At 48.8% G+C, this 17,645-nt stretch overlaps 1 protein-coding gene across 1 annotated transcript in view; it reads right to left on the reverse strand.

Moving 5' to 3' along the window:
* LOC123770985 (beta-1,4-glucuronyltransferase 1) overlaps positions 1–17,645 on the reverse strand; it is a 128,329-nt gene that overhangs the window by 11,788 nt on the left and 98,896 nt on the right. Inside the window, exons 6-7 of the mRNA XM_069309670.1 lie at positions 16,888–17,087; positions 101–262 (exon numbers count right to left, since the gene is read on the reverse strand). Coding sequence (XP_069165771.1) covers positions 101–262; positions 16,888–17,087 — 362 coding nt within the window. The remainder of the gene's footprint in view (positions 1–100; positions 263–16,887; positions 17,088–17,645) is intronic.

Consider the following 17,645-nt stretch of genomic DNA (forward strand, 5'->3'; position numbering starts at 1 on the left):
ACCTAGATGAGAAACGAGATGATATTTACATATCTTCCGTTTCTTGTTCTGTAAGCTTGTGTGTGGAGTGGCGTGCGTGGCTCCCCCAGAGATGACCTACCTGGGTCATTTTGTCGCTCTTGCCCTCCCAGGAGAGCCGCTCGTCGTACCAGGGCTCGGCGTTGGTGCCCACGTAGATGGGCTCCCATTTGTGGCTGGGGCCTGTTCGTTTAGCTACATGCAGTACCGAAAGTGCTTTTGTTTCCCTCGTGCGTCTCCACATCTGTTAATAAGAACAATCGTTACATATATATATATATATATATATATATATATATATATATATATATATATATATATATATATATATATATATATATATATATATATATATATATATATATATATATATATGTGTGTGTGTGTGTGTGCGTGTGTGTGTGTATGTGTGTGTATGTGTGTGTGTGTGTGTGTGTGTGTATGTGTGTGTATGTGTGTGTGTGTGTGTGTGTGTGTGTGTGTGTGTGTGTGTGTGTGTGTGTGTGTGTGTGTGTGTGTGTGTGTGTGTGTGTGTATTTAAATTGTGAGGGTACCATAAATTATTAAATTGTGAGGGTACCATAAAGTTAAATTGAGAGGGTCCCTCACATTTGCACCTCTGGTGCAAATGTGATGGACCCATAGCCTCGGAGAAGAAAATAAGGAGTATTCAGAGAAGACCTTGGGGATTCTCACTGAACACTATAATATTTTCTTCTACCACCCCCATTCTTTTATATATACACATATATGTTTGTTATATTTAAACTTTGTTACAAGAAAGAAGTTACACATAGGGTACAAAGATGATTATCATAAGTTGTCTAGTTCCTCCAGCTCCTCAGATGGCGGGTTGGAACCCTGAAGGCAGTGTGCATTTCCCCTCTGTATCGCCACACTGGGGCGCTGGAAAAGGATGCTGGCAGCTCTAGCGCCTCTTGTTGTTTCAATTAGCCTAGATCCCAGTTCCTTCAAAAAACTGGTGGCACTCTTACCATAGGCGCTGAGTGTCTCAGAAGCAATGGGGACAAAATTGTAGTGGTGATCCAGCTCTCTGTACTTATGGGATTTGGCTGATTCTCCTGTGAGTGGCAGCGCCCCCTGGTTGTGCAACACTCAAGTCAAGGTAGGTGTTAGCCAGGGTTGATACGCACTTGTAGTCCCACACCAATTGCTTGCCATTCTTCCAGGGGTTCACTGTGATATCATCTGGGCGACCAGATGATATCAGAGTTACAAGGTGTTAGGTAATGGGGCTCTCTCTCGGCTGGGAATCCATCATCAAGAGGAGCCTCACCAGTGGCTCCTCTTGATGATGTCCTTAACTTCACTATGACTCGAGTGCCATCTCGCTGTGCCTTGGCAAAGTAGGCCATGGTGGCCATACCTGTCGGCCACCACCTCCCTGCAAATACACCTATATTTGATGAGGATTAGGACAGCAAGGCGGAGGGCCACAGCAATTCGGAGGGCGTGTGGTGTCAGGCGTGTGCCAGTTGCCGGGGTTGCTAACAGGAAATCCCCTGCATGTGGTGCTGCTACTGCTATGAGGCGAGCAATGTCGTGTTGTGTTGTTGCAGCACCCAGGCACTCTGCAGCAACTTGGTCTACAATGGGATCATCCCAGCTGGATTGCTTGTGGGCTTTTGAGGTTGGTGGTGGAGGTGATTGGCCTGCACGAGAGGCCCACTCTGTGGCACAGAGTATAAAATTGGGATCGTGTACACCTGCCAACTGATGTAAGTAGACAAGTAGAATTTCCTTCACAAGGTCATCGGATGCTGACGAGAAGGACAGGAAGGCTGGTACAGCAATTAGCGTTGCTGTTCTAACTCCGAGGTCCCAATGTCTTACTGGAAGAGAAGCTTGTAGGTCATCAAGAGACAGGCTGAAAGTTTTTTCTAACATTGATTTCAGTAACAGGTCATATTCACCTAGTTTTTGGCTACTGTAGGATGGTGAACACCTCAGAACGTAGGTTAACTTGGGGGAGGGATAGGCATCTGGTGAATGAGGTAAAGTGCATCATTAGCATCAATATCCTTAATCCTCCCATCCATCCTCTTAAGGTCGGCGATTTTCTTATCAAGGACCTCATCGATGGCTTTCAGCTTCAGGGGAGCTCATAGGAGTGTGCTGTCTTCAGGTTTAGTTATATGAATATTTGGCAGAACACCCTCTAATCTCTCTTTGATGCCCTGGTTTAAACATATTATTTCACACTTAGAAGGGTTCAGGGTGAGGCCAAAAACTGTACTTTGCTCCTGGATTTTTCTGATGTCCTCCAGAAGGGAGTCTTGGGAACCAGCTAGGGTACGATCATCCAAGAACCAGATGTTAAGCTCGCTGGACAGGACCTCTGTGACTTGTTTGATGACTAAGCAGAAAGAAGATGAGCAATGGGGTCACCCTGTTGGATGCCTTCTCGCGAGTCAGTTTCATATTCACTAAAAAGTAGCTTAAGATCCATACTGTAGCATGAATGTACAAAAGGGTAGAGGGAAGGGAAATGACTATGAACCGCACGGAGTACAGCATCCCTCCGCCCCAAATTGAAGGCATTTTTTAAATCTAGCTTGATAAGGGCCTGCTCGTCTGTGATGTTAGCAACGAAAGCTCGAGCTGCGTGTGCAGCCACCTCACAACCTTGTGGAATGCCGAACTCGAGCAGTTTTGGCTTTAGCATGTTGGCCGCTGCCTTGCTAACTGTTCTTGCAGCAGGGTTTGCGACGAGACGCCAGAGGGAATTGCCCACGGTTATTGGCCTGATCCCTCCACCCGTTTTCTTTAGAGCACAGAGAGATGCTCCAAAAAAGATAGGTCTTATGGCCTCTGGTGTGTTGCCAGCTAGACATGTGTTGGTGAATCTGTTTAGTTCCACCAGGAGGCCCTGTGCAATGTCACCCAATGCAGGGTTGAGCATTTGTTTGATGTAGTTGGGTTTTTGTCCTGTGAACCCATCTGCTGAACCTATTGGGAAGGACAAGGCTGCTTTATGGACCACAGATTCGGACACCCCAGAGAGGTTCTGCTTCAGTAGCCCCCACTTGTAGAATGTCATCTTCACGTGGAGCCCTGGGTGGGTGTTTGTCTCTTAGGGCTTGAGCTGTTGCGGCATCTCTGTCAGCAACTGAGTCCTCACTGGTGATGGCTCTTATTATGCCTATAGTGTTTCCTTCTATTTTCTTGGTGACTGAAGCTCTGATTTTTTATGTCTCGATACACTGTTGCTCTTCCTGCCGTGGGTGTTTCTCGCGCGAGTGGGAAGACGCACCTGGTTGTCCTCCTTGGGAAAATCATTTATGGCTTTGATGACTGAGGTAGCTAAGGTTTAGTCTCTCCTTGCTGGGGTGGCTAGACATATGTTGCCAAACAGTAAGAGGCTGTGCCATGCTTGGGTCGTTCCAGGAGAGTCGTTGACCTTTCTCGGGAAGGTGGATAATTTGGCTGCTGCATGGGGGCGGGCAGCTTTAGGCATGTGTTGCAAGGTTCTGGCCGATGTCGTTTCGATAGCTTCTAATAAATTATTTGTGGTAATGAAGCTCTGGGAGGTGTTTTGCCTGACGGACGACGTGGGCTGATAATTGGTGTTCTCCCTGGGAGGGCGCCGAGAACTCAAACACCTGGTTCGGTTGTGGTAATGATTGTGTATGTGACCGTCACTCAGCCGAATATAGTCACACGTCTAACAAGGTCTGACGCCTTGTCCACCCCTGCTTGATGGCTCATCTTGGCTTGGAGAAGCGTGGCTGTCTGTTGAGAGCTGCGACATGGGCGTATATATATATATATATATATATATATATATATATATATATATATATATATATATATATATATATATATATATATTATAATAATATATATATATATATATATATATATATATATATATATATATATATATATATATATATATATATATATATATATATATATTATTAAATATGACCGAAAAAGTAAGATTAATAATTCTAACACGAATTTTCTCAATCTTTCGTACATTTCTTTTCACTGTTGGAGGTAATTCAAAAATCAATTCTCCAAAATTCATTTTTATTTCTAGTCTGATGCGACACTTAAGCGCGTTTCGTAAAACTTATTACATTTTCAAAGACTTTAAACATACACAACTGAATAGAACTTACATATCTCCGATTTGTTTATATCTACATTTGAGTGAGGTGGATGGGGTGAGGTGGTATTTAATAGGGTATTAATTTCATCAACACAAGACAGAACACGAAACAATGGGTATTGAAATGGAAGTGATTGTAGAAAGCCTATTGGTCCATATTTCTTGATGCTTCTATATTGGAGTGGAGTCTTGAGGTGGGTAGAATATAGTTGTGCATTAATTGGCTGTTGATTGCTGGTGTTGACTTCTTAATGTGCAGTGCCTCGCAAACGTCAAGCCGTCTGCTATCGCTGTATCTATCGATGATTTCTGTGTTGTTTACTAGGATTTCTCTGGCGATGGTTTGGTTGTGGGAAGAGATTATATGTTCCTTAATGGAGCCCTGTTGCTTATGCATCGTTAAACGGCTAGAAAGAGATGTTGTTGTCTTGCCTATATACTGGGGTTTTTGGAGCTTACAGTCCCCAAGTGGGCATTTGAAGGCATAGACGACGTTGGTCTCTTTTAAAGCGTTCTGCTTTGTGTCTGGAGAGTTTCTCATGAGTAGGCTGGCCGTTTTTCTGGTTTTATAGTAAATCGTCAGTTGTATCCTCTGATTTTGTCTGTAGGGATAACGTGTCTATTAACAATATCTTTCAGGACCCTTTCCTCCGTTTTATGAGCTGTGGAAAAGAAGTTCCTGTAAAATAGTCTAATAGGGGGTATAGGTGTTGTGTTAGTTGTCTCTTCAGAGGTTGCATGGCGTTTCACTTTCCTTCTTATGATGTCTTCGACGAAACCATTGGAGAAGCCGTTGTTGACTAGGACCCGCCTTACCCTACAGAGTTCTTCATCGACTTGCTTCCATTCTGAGCTGTGGCTGAGAGCACGGTCGACATATGCGTTAACAACACTCCTCTTGTACCTGTCTGGGCAGTCGCTGTTGGCATTTAGGCACATTCCTATGTTCGTTTCCTTAGTGTAGACTGCAGTGTGGAAACTTCCGCTCTTTTCCATGACTGTTACATCTAGAAAGGGCAGCTTCCCATCCTTTTCCATCTCGTAAGTGAAACGCAGCACGGAACTCTGCTCAAATGCCTCCATCAGCTCCTGCAGATGTCTGACATCAGGTACCTGTGTAAAAATGTCGTCAACATACCTGCAGTATATGGCCGGTTTCAAGTTCATGTCGACTAAGACTTTTTGCTCGATGGTACCCATGTAGAAGTTTGCAAACAGGACACCTAGGGGAGAACCCATGGCGACCCCATCTACTTGCTTATACATGTGCCCATCCGGGCTCAAGAAGGGTGCCTCTTTAGTACAAGCTTGGAGTAGTTTCCTCAGAATATTTTCTGGTATGTCAAGAGGAGTACAGGCTGGATCACGATACACTCTGTCGGCTATCATCCCGATTGTCTCGTCCACAGGTACGTTGGTAAACAGCGATTCTACGTCCAACGAGGCTCTTATCCCTGTGGCCCGTGTGCCCCGCAGTAAGTCAACAAATTCCTTTGGAGACTTCAGGCTGAAGGCGCAAGGAACATAAGGAATCAGCAGGCAGTTGAGTTGCTACGCCATTCTGTACGTGGGTGTGGGTATCTGGCTAATGATTGGCCGAAGTGGGTTTCCAGGCTTGTGTGTCTTGACATTTCCATACGCATATCCAGGTTTATATTCCCCAATGATCTTTGGCAGGTGGAGTCCGGATTTCTTGGCGTTCACAGTTTCGATCAGTTTGTTGACCTTTGCTTTCAATTCGGCTGTAGAATTAAATAAAAAATAACAAAGATCGTCTATGCTTTTACATTCCCATGTGAGGACTGTCATGCCCATGTGTGGACTGTCATGCCCATGTGAGGACTGCCATGCCCATGTGGGGACTGTCATCCCCATGTGAGGACTGTCATGCCCATGTGAGGACGTCAAGTCCATGTGAGGACTGTCATGCCCATGTGAGGACTGTTATGCCCAAGTGTGGACTGTCATGCTCATGTGAGGACTGTCATGCCCATGTGAGGACTATCAGGCCCATGTGAGGACTGTCATGCCCATGTGAGAAGTGTCATGCTCTTGTGAGGAGTGTCATGTCCATGTGAGGACTGTCATGCCCATGTGAGGAGTGTCATGCTCATGTGAGGACTGTCATGCCCATGTGAGGACTGTCATGCCCATGTGAGGAGTGTCGTGCCCATGTGAAGACTGTCATGCCCATGTGAGGACTGTCATGCACATGTAAGGACTGTCTTGCCCATGTGAGGACTGTCATGCCCACGTGAGGACTGTCATGCCCATGTGAGGACTGTCATGCTCACGTGAGGAGTGTCATATCCATGTGAGGACTGTCATGTCCATATGAGGAGTGTCATGTCCATGTGAGGACTGTCATACCCATGTGAGGACTGTCATGCCCATGTGAGGACTGTCATGCCCATGTAAGGAGTGTCATGCCCATGTGACGACTGCCATGCACATGTAGGGACTGTCTTGCCCATGTGAGGACTGTCATGCCCATGTGAGGACTGTCATGCTCACGTGAGGACTGCCATGCCCATGTGAGGACTGTCATGCTCACGTGAGGACTGTCATGTCCATGTGAGGACTGTCATGCCCATGTGAGGAGTGTCATGCCCATGTGAGGACTGTCATGCCCATGTGAGGACTGGCATGCCCATATAAGGACTGTCATGCTCACGTGAGGACTGTCATGCCCATGTGAGGACTGTCATGCTCACGTGAGGACTGTCATGTCCATGTGAGGACTGTCATGCCCACGTGAGGACTGTCATGCCCATGTGAGGACTGTCATGCTCACGTGAGGACTGTCATGCCCATGTGAGGACTGTCATGCTCACGTGAGGACTGTCATGCCCATGTGAGGACTGTCATGCCCATGTGAGGACTGTCATGCCCATGTGAGGACTGTCATACTTATGTGAGGACTGTCATGCCCATGTGAGGACTGTCATGCCCATGTGAGGACTGTCATGCCCATGTGAGGAGTGTCATGTCCATGTGAGGACTCTCATGCCCATGTGAGGACTGTCATGCACATGTGAGGACTCTCATGCCTATGTGAGGACTGTCATGCCCACGTGAGGACTGTTATGCCCAAGTGTGGACTGTCATGCTCATGTGAGGACTGTCATGCCCATGTGAGGACAATCAGGCCCATGTGAGGACTGTCATGCCCATGTGAGGAGTGTCATGCCCATGTGAGGACTGTCATGCCCATGTGAGGACTGTCATGCCCATGTGAGGACTGTCATGCACATGTAAGGACTGTCTTGCCCATGTGAGGACTGTCATGCCCATGTGAGGACTGTCATGCCCATGTGAGGAGTGTCATGCCCATGTGAGGACTGTCATGCTCATGTGAGGACTGTCATGCACATGTAAGGACTGTCATGCCCACGTGAGGACTGTCATGCCCATGTGAGGACTGTCATGCCCACGTGAGGACTGTCATGCCCATGTGAGGACTGTCATGCCCATGTGAGGACTGGCATGCCCATGTGAGGAGTGTCATGCCCATGTGAGGACTGTCATGCACATGTAAGGACTGTCATGCCCACGTGAGGACTGTCATGCCCATGTAAGGACTATCTTGCTCATGTGAGGACTGTCATGCCTATGTGAGGAGTGTCGTGCCCATGTGAGGACTGTCATGCCCATGTGAGGACTGTCATGAACATGTAAGGACTGTCTTGCCCATGTGAGGACTGTCATGCCCACGTGAGGACTGTCATGCCCATGTGAGGACTGTCATGCTCACGTGAGAAGTGTCATATCCATGTGAGGACTGTCATGTCCATATGAGGAGCGTCACGTCCATGTGAGGACTGTCATGTCCATATGAGGAGCGTCATGTCCATGTGAGGACTGCCATACCCATGTGAGGACTGTCATGCCCATGTGAGGACTGTCATGGCCATGTGAGGACTGTCATCCTCCATATGAGGACTGTCATGTCCATGTGAAGAAAGTCAAGCCCATGTGAGGACTGTCATGCCCATGTGAGGACGTCAAGCCCAAGTGAGGACTGTCATGCCCATGTAAGGACTGTCATGCTCACGTGAGGACTGTCATGTCCATGTGAGGACTGTCATGCCCACGTGAGGACTGTCATGCCCATGTGAGGACTGTCATGCTCACGTGAGGACTGTCATGCCCATGTGAGGACTGTCATGCCCATGTGAGGACTGTCATGCCCATGTGAGGACTGTCATACCTATGTGAGGACTCTCATGCCCATGTGAGGACTGTCATGCCCATGTGAGGACTGTCATGCCCATGTGAAGAGTGTCATGTCCATGTGAGGACTCTCATGCCCATGTGAGGACTGTCATGCCCATGTGAGGACTCTCATGCCCATGTGAGGACTGTCATGCTCACGTGAGGACTGTTATGCCCAAGTGTGGACTGTCATGCTCATGTGAGGACTGTCATGCCCATGTGAGGACAATCAGCCCCATGTGAGGACTGTCATGCCCATGTGAGGAGTGTCATGCCCATGTGAGGACTGTCATGCCCAGGTGAGGACTGCCATGCCCATGTGAGGACTGTCATGCACATGTAAGGACTGTCTTGCCCATGTGAGGACTGTCATGCCCATGTGAGGACTGTCATGCCCATGTGAGGAGTGTCATGCCCATGTGAGGACTGTCATGCTCATGTGAGGACTGTCATGCACATGTAAGGACTGTCATGCCCACGTGAGGACTATCATGCCCATGTGAGGACTGTCATGCCCACGTGAGGACTGTCATGCCCATGTGAGGAGTGTCATGCCCATGTGAGGACTGTCATGCACATGTAAGGACTGTCATGCCCACGTGAGGACTGTCATGCCCATATAAGGACTATCTTGCCCATGTGAGGACTGTCATGCCTATGTGAGGACTGTCATGCCCTTGTGAATACTGCCATGCCCATGTGAAGACTGTCATGCCCATGTGAGGAGTGTCATGCCCATGTGAGGACTGTCATGCCCACGTGAGGAGTGTCATGTCCATGTGAGGACTGTCATGCCCATGTGAGGACTGTCATGCCCATGTGAAGAGTGTCATGCCCATGTGAGGACTGTCATGCCCATGTGAGGACTGTCATGCACATGTAAGGACTGTCTTGCCCATGTGAAGACTGTCATGCCCATGTGAGGACTGTGATGCCCATGTGAGGACTGTCATGCCCATGTGAGGACTGTCATGCCCATGTGAGGACTGTCATGCTCATGTAAGGAGTGTCATGCCCATGTGAGGACTGTCATGCCCATGTGAGGAGTGTCATGCCCATGTGAGGACTGTCATGCCCATGTGAGGACTGTCATGCCGATGTGAGGAGTGTCGTGCCCATGTGAGGACTGTCATGCACATGTAAGGACTATCTTGCCCATGTGAGGACTGTCATGCCCACGTGAGGACTCTCATGCCCATGTGAGGACTGTCATGCTCACGTGAGGAGTGTCATATCCATGTGAGGACTGTCATGTCCATATGAGGAGTGTCATGTCCATGTGAGGACTGTCATACCCATGTGAGGACTGTCATGCCCATGTGAGGACTGTCATGCCCATGTAAGGAGTGTCATGCCCATGTGAGGACTGTCATGCACATGTAGGGACTGTCTTGCCCATGTGAGGACTGTCATACCCATGTGAGGACTGTCATGCTCACGTGAGGACTGTCATGTCCATGTGAGGACTGTCATGCCCATGTGAGGAGTGTCATGCCCATGTGAGGACTGTCATGCCCATGTGAGGACTCTCATGCCCATGTGAGGACTGTCATGCCCATGTGAGGACTGTCATGCCCATGTGAGGAGTGTCATGTCCATGTGAGGACTCTCATGCCCATGTGAGGACTGTCATGCACATGTGAGGACTCTCATGCCCATGTGAGGACTGTCATGCCCATGTGAGGACTGTCATGCCCAAGTGTGGACTGTCATGCCCATGTGAGGACTGTCATGCTCTCGTGAGGACTGTCATGCCCATGTGAGGACTGTCATACCCATGTGAGGACTCTCATGCCCATGTGAGGACTGTCATGCCCATGTGAGGACTGTCATGCCTATGTGAGGAGTGTCATGTCCATGTGAGGACTCTCATGCCCATGTGAGGACTGTCATGCACATGTGAGGACTCTCATGCCCATGTCAGGACTGTCATGCCCACGTGATGACTGTTAAGCCCAAGTGTGGACTGTCATGCTCATGTGAGGACTGTTATGCCCAAGTGTGGACTGTCATGCTCATGTGAGGACTGTCATGCCCATGTGAGGACTATCAGGCCCATGTGAGGACTGTCATGCCCATGTGAGAAGTGTCATGCTCTTGTGAGGAGTGTCATGCCCATTTGAGGACTGTCATGCCCATGTGAGGAGTGTCATGCCCATGTGAGGACTGTCATGCCCATGTGAGGACTGTCATGCCCATGTGAGGAGTGTCGTGCCCATGTGAAGACTGTCATGCCCATGTGAGGACTGTCATGCACATGTAAGGACTGTCTTGCCCATGTGAGGACTGTGATGCCCACGTGAGGACTGTCATGCCCATGTGAGGACTGTCATGCTCACGTGAGGAGTGTCATATCCATGTGAGGACTGTCATGTCCATATGAGGAGTGTCATGTCCATGTGAGGACTGTCATACCCATGTGAGGACTGTCATGCCCATGTGAGGACTGTCATGCCCATGTAAGGAGTGTCATGCCCATGTGAGGACTGTCATGCACATGTAGGGACTGTCTTGCCCATGTGAGGACTGTCATGCCCATGTGAGGACTGTCATGCTCACGTGAGGACTGTCATGCCCATGTGAGGACTGTCTTGCTCACGTGAGGACTGTCATGTCCATGTGAGGACTGTCATGCCCATGTGAGGAGTGTCATGCCCATGTGAGGACTGTCATGCCCATGTGAGGACAGGCATGCCCATATAAGGACTGTCATGCTCACGTGAGGACTGTCATGCCCATGTGAGGACTGTCATGCTCACGTGAGGACTGTCATGTCCATGTGAGGACTGTCATGCCCACGTGAGGACTGTCATGCCCATGTGAGGACTGTCATGCTCACGTGAGGACTGTCATGCCCATGAGAGGACTGTCATGCTCACGTGAGGACTGTCATGTCCATGTGAGGACTGTCATGCCCATGTGAGGAGTGTCATGCCTATTTGAGGACTGTCATGCCCATGTGAGGACTGGCATGCCCATATAAGGACTGTCATGCTCACGTGAGGACTGTCATGCCCATGTGAGGACTGTCATGCTCATGTGAGGACTGTCATGTCCATGAGAGGACTGTCATGCCCACGTGAGGACTGTCATGCCCATGTGAGGACTGTCATGCTCACGTGAGGACTGTCATGCCCATGTGAGGACTGTCATGCTCACGTGAGGACTGTCATGCCCATGTGAGGACTGTCATACCTATGTGAGGACTCTCATGCCCATGTGAGGACTGTCATGCCCATGTGAGGACTGTCATGCCCATGTGAGGAGTGTCATGTCCATGTGAGGACTCTCATGCCCATGTGAGGACTGTCATGCACATGTGAGGACTCTCATGCCCATGTGAGGACTGTCATGCCCATGTGAGGACTGTCATGCCCAAGTGTGGACTGTCATGCTCATGTGAGGACTGTCTTGCCCATGTGAGGACTGTCATGCCCATGTGAGGACTGTCATGCCCATGTAAGGAGTGTCATGCCCATGTGAGGACTGTCATGCTCATGTGAGGACTGTCATGCACATGTAAGGACTGTCATGCCCACGTGAGGACTGTCATGCCCATGTGAGGACTGTCATGCCCACGTGAGGACAGTCATGCCCATGTGAGGACTGTCATGCACATGTAAGGATTGTCATGCCCACGTGAGGACTGTCATGCCCATGTGAGGACTGTCATGCCCATGTGAGGAGTGTCATGTCCATGTGAGGATTGTCATGCCCACGTGAGGACTGTCATGCCCATGTGAGGACTGTCATGCCCATGTGAGGAGTGTCATGTCCATGTGAGGACTGTCATACCCATGTGAGGACTGTCATGCCCACGTGAGGACTGTCATGCCCATGTGAGGACTGTCATGCCCATGTGAGGACTGTCATACCCACGTGAGGACTGTCATGCCCATGTGAGGACTGTCATGCCCATGTGAGGAGTGTCATGTCCAAGTGAGGACTGTCATACCCATGTGAGGACTGTCATGCCCACGTGAGGACTGTCATGCCCATGTGAGGACTGTCATGCCCATGTGAGGACTGTCATGCCCACGTGAGGACTGTCATGCCCACGTGAGGACTGTAATGCCCACGTGAGGACTGTCATGCCCACGTGAGGACTGTCATGCCCACGTGAGGACTGTCATGCCCACGTGAGGACTGTAATGCCCACGTGAGGACTGTCATGCCCACGTGAGGACTGTCATGCCCACGTGAGGACTGTCATGCCCACGTGAGGACTGTCATGCCCACGTGAGGACTGTCATGCCCATGTGAGGACTGTCATGCCCATGTGAGGACTGTCATGCCCACGCGAGGACTGTCATGCCCACGTGAGGACTGTCATGCCCACGTTAGGACTGTCATGCCCACGTGAGGACTGTCATGCCCACGTGAGGACTGTCATGCCCACGTGAGGACTGTCATGCCCACGTGAGGACTGTCATGCCCACGTGAGGACTGTCATGCCCACGTGAGGACTGTCATGCCCACGTGAGGACTGTCATGCCCACGTGAGGACTGTCATGCCCATGTGAGGACTGTCATGCCCATGTGAGGAGTGTCATGTCCATGTGAGGACTGTCATGCCCACGTGAGAACTGTCATGCCCACGTGAGGACTGTCATGCCCACGTGAGGACTGTCATGCCCCTGTGAGGACTGTCATGCCCATGTGAGGAGTGTCATGTCCATGTGAGGACTGTCATGCCCACGTGAGGACTGTCATGCCCATGTGAGGACTGTCATGCCCATGTGAGGAGTGTCATGTCCATGTGAGGACTGTCATGCCCACGTGAGGACTGTCATGCCCATGTGAGGACTGTCATGCCCATGTGAGGAGTGTCATGTCCATGTGAGGACTGTCATGCCCACGTGAGGACTGTCATGCCCATGTGAGGACTGTCATGCCCACGTGAGGACTGTCATGCCCATGTGAGGACTGTCATGCCCATGTGAGGAGTGTCGTGCCCATGTGAAGACTGTCATGCCCATGTGAGGACTGTCATGCACATGTAAGGACTGTCTTGCCCATGTGAGGACTGTGATGCCCACGTGAGGACTGTCATGCCCATGTGAGGACTGTCATGCTCACGTGAGGAGTGTCATATCCATGTGAGGACTGTCATGTCCATATGAGGAGTGTCATGTCCATGTGAGGACTGTCATACCCATGTGAGGACTGTCATGCCCATGTGAGGACTGTCATGCCCATGTAAGGAGTGTCATGCCCATGTGAGGACTGTCATGCACATGTAGGGACTGTCTTGCCCATGTGAGGACTGTCATGCCCATGTGAGGACTGTCATGCTCACGTGAGGACTGTCATGCACATGTAGGGACTGTCTTGCCCATGTGAGGACTGTCATGCCCATGTGAGGACTGTCATGCTCACGTGAGGAGTGTCATGCCCATGTGAGGACTGTCATGCCCATGTGAGGACAGGCATGCCCATATAAGGACTGTCATGCTCACGTGAGGACTCTCATGCCCATGTGAGGACTGTCATGCCCATGTGAGGACAGGCATGCCCATATAAGGACTGTCATGCTCACGTGAGGACTGTGATGCCCATGTGAGGACTGTCATGCTCACGTGAGGACTGTCATGTCCATGTGAGGACTGTCATGCCCACGTGAGGACTGTCATGCCCATGTGAGGACTGTCATGCTCACGTGAGGACTGTCATGCCCATGTGAGGACTGTCATGCTCACGTGAGGACTGTCATGTCCATGTGAGGACTGTCATGCCCATGTGAGGAGTGTCATGCCTATGTGAGGACTGTCATGCCCATGTGAGGACTGTCATGCCCAAGTGTGGACTGTCATGCTTATGTGAGGACTGTCTTGCTCATGTGAGGACTGTCATGACCATGTGAGGACTGTCATGCCCATGTGAGGAGTGTCAAGCCCATGTGAGGACTGTCATGCTCATGTGAGGACTGTCATGCACATGTAAGGACTGTCATGCCCACGTGAGGACTGTCATGCCCATGTGAGGACTGTCATGCCCACGTGAGGACAGTCATACCCATGTGAGGACTGTCATGCCCATGTGAGGACTGGCATGCCCATGTGAGGAGTGTCATGCCCATGTGAGGACTGTCATGCCCATGTGAGGACTGTCATGCACATGTAAGGATTGTCATGCCCACGTGAGGACTGTCATGCCCATGTGAGGACTGTCATGCCCGTGTGAGGAGTGTCATGTCCATGTGAGGACTGTCATACCCATGTGAGGACTGTCATGCCCACGTGAGGACTGTCATGCCCATGTGAGGACTGTCATGCCCATGTGAGGACTGTCATGCCCACGTGAGGACTGTCATGCTCATGTGAGGACTGTCATGCCCATGTGAGGAGTGTCATGTCCATGTGAGGACTGTCATACCCATGTGAGGACTGTCATGCCCACGTGAGGACTGTCATGCCCATGTGAGGACTGTCATGCCCATGTGAGGACTGTCATGCCCACGTGAGGACTGTCATGCCCACGTGAGGACTGTCATGCCCACGTGAGGACTGTCATGCCCACGTGAGGACTGTCATGCCCACGTAAGGACTGTCATGCCCACGTGAGGACTGTAATGCCCACGTGAGGACTGTCATGCCCACGTGAGGACTGTCATGCCCACGTGAGGACTGTCATGCCCACGTGAGGACTGTCATGCCCACGTGAGGACTGTCATGCCCATGTGAGGACTGTCATGCCCATGTGAGGAGTGTCATGTCCATGTGAGGACTGTCATGCCCACGTGAGGACTGTCATGCCCACGTGAGGACTGTCATGCCCACGTGAGGACTGTCATGCCCACGTGAGGACTGTCAGCTCTAACGCTCTTAATATATTGAGGCCACATCATCTCTTCCAAGGCACCTGACAAAGAACAAATAAAAGGAACTATAAAAGAACACAATTTCTACACATTACCAGACCATTACCAATGACCATTACCAGACCAGATATCCTCACAATGTTATACGAAACAATCGCCAGATAAAATGACAATAGATTAGAAATAGGCGTAGCACTATATATTAAACACATATGCAACAATCACAATGCCCAAGGCAGAATATCCAGCTCACACCTCACACCTCACCTACTACAACATCGAGTTTACCTAGCTCAGCCACATCCTACTTTGGTATAAATTCTGTACCTTCAGCTAACTTGTATCTATTTACAAACACAAACATAAGAGAGAGAGATTGGTGTTAGAATCATTCATTTCCATTTAATTTTCATTAACACATGTCTAAAAAAAAATACTATCAATCTATATTACAGTAATGTCTTTCAAATTTCCTGTTTGTTTGTCTGTTTGTCTGTCCAAAGTTGGAGGCCAGATGCATGGGGCTAGCCTCTTCCAGATTTGCAGGGGTATGGGACGGACATAGGCTAGTCGAGGGAGGCCTAAGTTAAATACGTTAAGAAATATTAGTATTTCTAAACACTTCAACAATATGGTCAAGTGTAAAATATGGGGAATGATTAACTTAAAGATTTTATGAGACATAACAATATCATTTTTTAGACCCAAACAGTGGTTTTTAGTGTTTCCAAATGTATTTTCTGAAAGAGAAGCAGGGGGGTGAGGGGGAGTGGGGGGGGGAGTGGAACGTGGAGAACATGTGGGGGGGAGGGGAGGAGGACAGGCGCGAACGAGGGGACGATGGTTGGTACACGAGGGTTAAGGGGGGAAGAAGATGGATAGATACACGAGTAGATGGATGGATAAATGGAAGGATGGGTGGACAGACGGATGGATAGATAGATAGCTAGATGGATAGATAAATGGATAGGTAAAAGGCTGGGCGGATGGATAGATGGATGGACAGATTGGCAGATGGAAGAATAGATGAACAACAGATGAATAAATAGATGCATAGATTTATTCATCTATCTTAGATGGGACGGGTAGATGGAAAGATGGATGGAAGGATAAATAGAGAGACGGATGGATAGATAGAGGGACAGATGGGAGACAGATACAGACCCGGGCAATACCGCCCCCCCCCCTCACAACATAAATATTACTAACCCTCATATCGTGAATAACAACATTTCATTCACTTGGACCATCGGAGCCTTCAACTGATGACCTAACAAGGAGCAGCCTGCACCGCTACCTACTGAGCCACCAGCACCCACAATAATGAAGAATTCCAGAGATATTTACCTGCTCTCCAACTGGAACTTTAGGCCTTCCTGAGGTGTCATTATGGTGTAATTCATTCACCTGCCCAAGTGGCACCCCAGTGAAGGCCTAATATTGTTGGCCAGCAGTTAGGTGTCTCTGGAATCCATCCTATTTGTGTGTGCTGGTGGCTTAGTGGGTAGAGCTGCTTGTGTGGTCTGCAGTTCAAGACTCCGATGGTCCAAAATATATATATATATATATATATATATATATATATATATATATATATATATATATATATATATATATATATATATATATATATATATATATATATATATATATATAATGTATTACAATTATATTCAGCTACGTGGCAAGAACGTACCTTTGCTTTAGGTAGATTGTGGCAGCTTTTACACACGTAAGCGTGGAAGGGGATCGCTCTCCTGAACCTTAACAGCCGAAGAAGATTAGTTTTAGTCTCAGGCGGCGGCACGTCCGCCTGCACCTCAAATATTGGAAGGACGTAGACCCGAGGTTTGTTACTGGTCGACACGTCTCCACGCATCAGCATCTTCAAGAATTCTGGAACCATATTTTAATGTTCTTGTTCTTTATACTAATTGTTCTATATTTTGAGATATGCGTAAATTTACCGTCTATCGCCGGAAATTAGAATGTCAAATAATTTAACGTATGTCGGGAAAACTGACAGCATTTTCTAACATTTGGTACAATATGCAGTTAATATTACTCTGGTTTTTGTACTAAGTTATTCATCCAAAGAAAACGAGATTGAAGTGTAATTTTCCTTGGAAGAAAACGACGATATCATTGCCATATGTCACCATTAAATTCACCAACTAATAATAATGTGAACCACTTAAAACATCAGTCTAGTATTAGAATCAATAAAAAAGTATTCTCAGTGACTGGGTCTAATATAATTACTACCAAACTAAAATCTACCTCCCATTGGCAATATAAGGACCGTACAGGACCCAGCGGGAGAGGCGTCTCTCTGAGCCAAGAAGTAGGCAGACGCAGTAAGTTTAAGGTAAACAAAAGTCTCGCTACGGAGCACGCTGGGAACTCTGCAATTATCTCCCTCTAAACACAGTGTTATGGGATGTAAACAGCGCA

The sequence above is a fragment of the Procambarus clarkii genome, chromosome 65 (genome assembly GCF_040958095.1).
Source record: "Procambarus clarkii isolate CNS0578487 chromosome 65, FALCON_Pclarkii_2.0, whole genome shotgun sequence".
NCBI lineage: Eukaryota > Metazoa > Arthropoda > Malacostraca > Decapoda > Cambaridae > Procambarus > Procambarus clarkii.